Below are 2725 nucleotides of genomic sequence, written 5' to 3' on the forward strand. Positions count from 1 at the left end.
CCATCAATTTTTGATCTAAGTGCTTCTACATGAAATACCTTATCATTTGAAATGTTGCATATCCACTCATCTCTCCGAGAATTCAATTGAAAGTTGCAGACCAAGTTGAGGAGTGTGTCAACCTCGCTTTGCTGCACCGTGAGAGTCGGGCTTGTTTTCCAGTCCCAGCTGGTGTCTCCTTGTTTGATACGTTCACTGATTTTGCACCGCTTCTTTCGTTCCAACTTGTATAATTCTGGGAAGGATTCCTGTAATGTTGCATCTCCAATCCATCTGCCTTTCCAGAACATGGTGTCATCTCCGTTACCAATTTTTTTAAGATTATATCATTTATGTCGATTCCCAGATTTGCCAATTCTTCTTGAACCCCGGTGATGTTTTTCCATACTCCAGGTAAAGTTTTTTTAGACATGGTGGCAGTAGGTTTATTATGAAGGTTGTGGATCCCTTTTATGACTTTGGACCATAAACTTGCTTTTTCAAATCTCAGCCTCCACCACCACTTTACGATTAGGGACAGGTTGAAGGCTTTAAGCGAGCCTAATCCCAGCCCGTCGTTCTTCTTGGGAGCGGTCACTTTGTCCCATGCCACCCAGTTGATATGTTTTTTCTCATCTGCTCCCCCCCCATATGAATCTTCACCTTATCTTCTCCAAAGTCTTGATAACACCTGCAGGAGCAACAAACAAGGAAAAATAGAAAGTTGGAATGCTGCCAAGGACAGCTTTCGCTAGTGTTAGTCGACCCCCAAGCGATAAGGATCTCGATTTCCATGTAGACAGTCTAGCTTGTAATTTTTCGATTACCGGTTTCCAATTCTTTAATAGTTTCATATTTGCCCCGATGGGAACTCCAAGGTAAGTAAATGGAAGCTTGGCTGGCTCACATCCAAGGGGTTTTGCAAGGGTTTCAACTTCGCGATGGTCAACCCCGATGCCAAATACTCTCGATTTGGAGAAGTTCACTTGAAGCCCAGAAGACACATGGAAGCACCGGAGGATTCTAGCCAAGTTCTTGATGTTTTCCTCACTCCATTCCCCCACAAAGAGTGCATCGTCTGCATAGAACAGATGCGACACACATAGGGCACTATTTGGGATGTTTTTCCATTGAAAATTCCTTTTCCTGTGGCCTCTTTCATCGCGATGTTAAGCCCTTCCATGGCTATTATGAATAAGAATGGTGAGAGAGGATCACCTTGTCTTATTCTACGGCTAAATTCGAATTCATCGGTAGGTGAACCATTGACTAGAATCAACGCACTTGAGGATCTTAAGCAGCCTTGAATCCACCCTCTCCATCTTTGTCCAAATCCCATTTGCATTTGAACATGATCCAAATATTCCCAATTTACAGTGTCAAAGGCTTTGTTGAAATCAGCTTTGAAGAGGAGCATTTTTTCATTTATCTTCTTAGCCCAGGAACACATTTCGCTTATTATTAGGGGGCCGTCTAGGATATTCCTTCCCGCCACAAATGTCGATTGTTCTTCTCCGATACATAAACCAATGATCCTTGCCAGTCTAGCAGAGAGAGATTTTGCAATGATTTTATATAAGCTGCCAATGAGGCTAATTGGTCTGTAGTCGCCGATTTTTAAAGGGTCCTTTATCTTAGGGATGAGGGGGAGAAATGAGGCATTGCATCCTCTGCTAATTACACCGAAACGTTCAAAATATTTGACTGCTTTCACAATGTCATCTTTTCAGATGTCCCAATACCTTTTAATGAACTTGAACGTATATCCATCCGGCCCTAGAGCTTTTTCATTCCCACAAGCCCATATTGCCTCTTTTATCTCTTCTATCGTGAATGGACTTTCAAGGCTATCTCGAGTGGTTGGATCAATAGAAGAAAATTTACTGCTGCTGAACTTGGGTCTAGAGGCCCATCTTTCTTGGAACTTTTCCTGGTAAAAACTAAAAATCCCTGATTTTATTGCTTCAGGCTCAGTAACCCATACTCCATCAATTAATAAGCCTGAAATTTTGCTTTTCCTCCTCTTGTTGTTTACGAATCTGTGAAAGAAGGCTGTGTTTTCGTCACCATCAATAATCCATTTAATTTTTGCCCGTTGTTTGATATCCAAGACAGCCAATTTTTCCAATTCAAGTATTCTTTGAAATCCTGCCCTTCTTTCTGCTATCTCGGATTCAGTGAGTTCGCGTTCTTCCGCCGCCAGATCAATATCATATACTCTCTTTTTTGTATCATGCAGTTCCTTTACCTCTTTGGGGTAGTCACTGGCTCGCCATTTCTTAATCTCGTTTTTTAGGAACTTCAATTTAGCCTTCAAATACGAATCAGGAGATAATTAGGTTTTAATAAGGTGGGTTTAAATTGTCTTGTAGTTAAATATTACTTTTATATAAGTAATAGTGATATTCATACAACCAAATTTGCCTAATCAATCCAACATTTGAAGAAATATACCAAAACATGAACTTGTGTCGTTAGAGCACGAAGTCTTTGAAGGTACACCTAATAATTTTACATGGATATTACTTAGAAAATTAGATTATATAGATGCGGAGATATTTTACCTCCTAAAACTTTCAAAATTATAGTTACTTCCTGTAAGTGATCTATTATATTCATCTATTATATAGACATTTTAACTGTCTCATATTAGATAATATTCGATTATTATTTACATATAGAAGCGCTTGGTTGTGGAAACAAAAACGAAATTCACATCCATAATCCATTACAACCAAATCTAAAA

General features: G+C 39.5%; 1 protein-coding gene across 1 annotated transcript; it reads right to left on the minus strand.

Annotated features, from left to right (window-relative positions):
• Positions 1 to 638: 638 nt before the first annotated feature.
• Positions 639 to 1396, minus strand: LOC111921907 (uncharacterized). The gene is made up of 2 exons (XM_023917478.2): positions 1198 to 1396; positions 639 to 1057 (listed from the first exon to the last, which is right to left on the minus strand). Exons 1-2 carry the CDS (start codon positions 1394 to 1396, stop codon positions 639 to 641), a joined length of 618 nt encoding a protein of 205 aa, XP_023773246.2.
• Between the last annotated feature and the right edge of the window lie 1329 nt (positions 1397 to 2725).

Source organism: Lactuca sativa, chromosome 8 (assembly GCF_002870075.4).
Source record: "Lactuca sativa cultivar Salinas chromosome 8, Lsat_Salinas_v11, whole genome shotgun sequence".
Classification (NCBI taxonomy): Eukaryota; Viridiplantae; Streptophyta; class Magnoliopsida; order Asterales; family Asteraceae; genus Lactuca; species Lactuca sativa.

What these genes read in the sequence shown, in the direction of transcription:
- LOC111921907 (XM_023917478.2), bottom strand. Translation starts at nt 1,396, where the DNA reads ATGCTCCTCTTCAAAGCTGATTTCAACAAAGCCTTTGACACTGTAAAT. An exon ending in TAGCCGTAGAATAAGACAAG is followed by an intron (nt 1,058 to 1,197) that starts GTGATCCTCTCT and finishes TGTTCTATGCAG; the next exon opens with ACGATGCACTCTTTGTGGGG.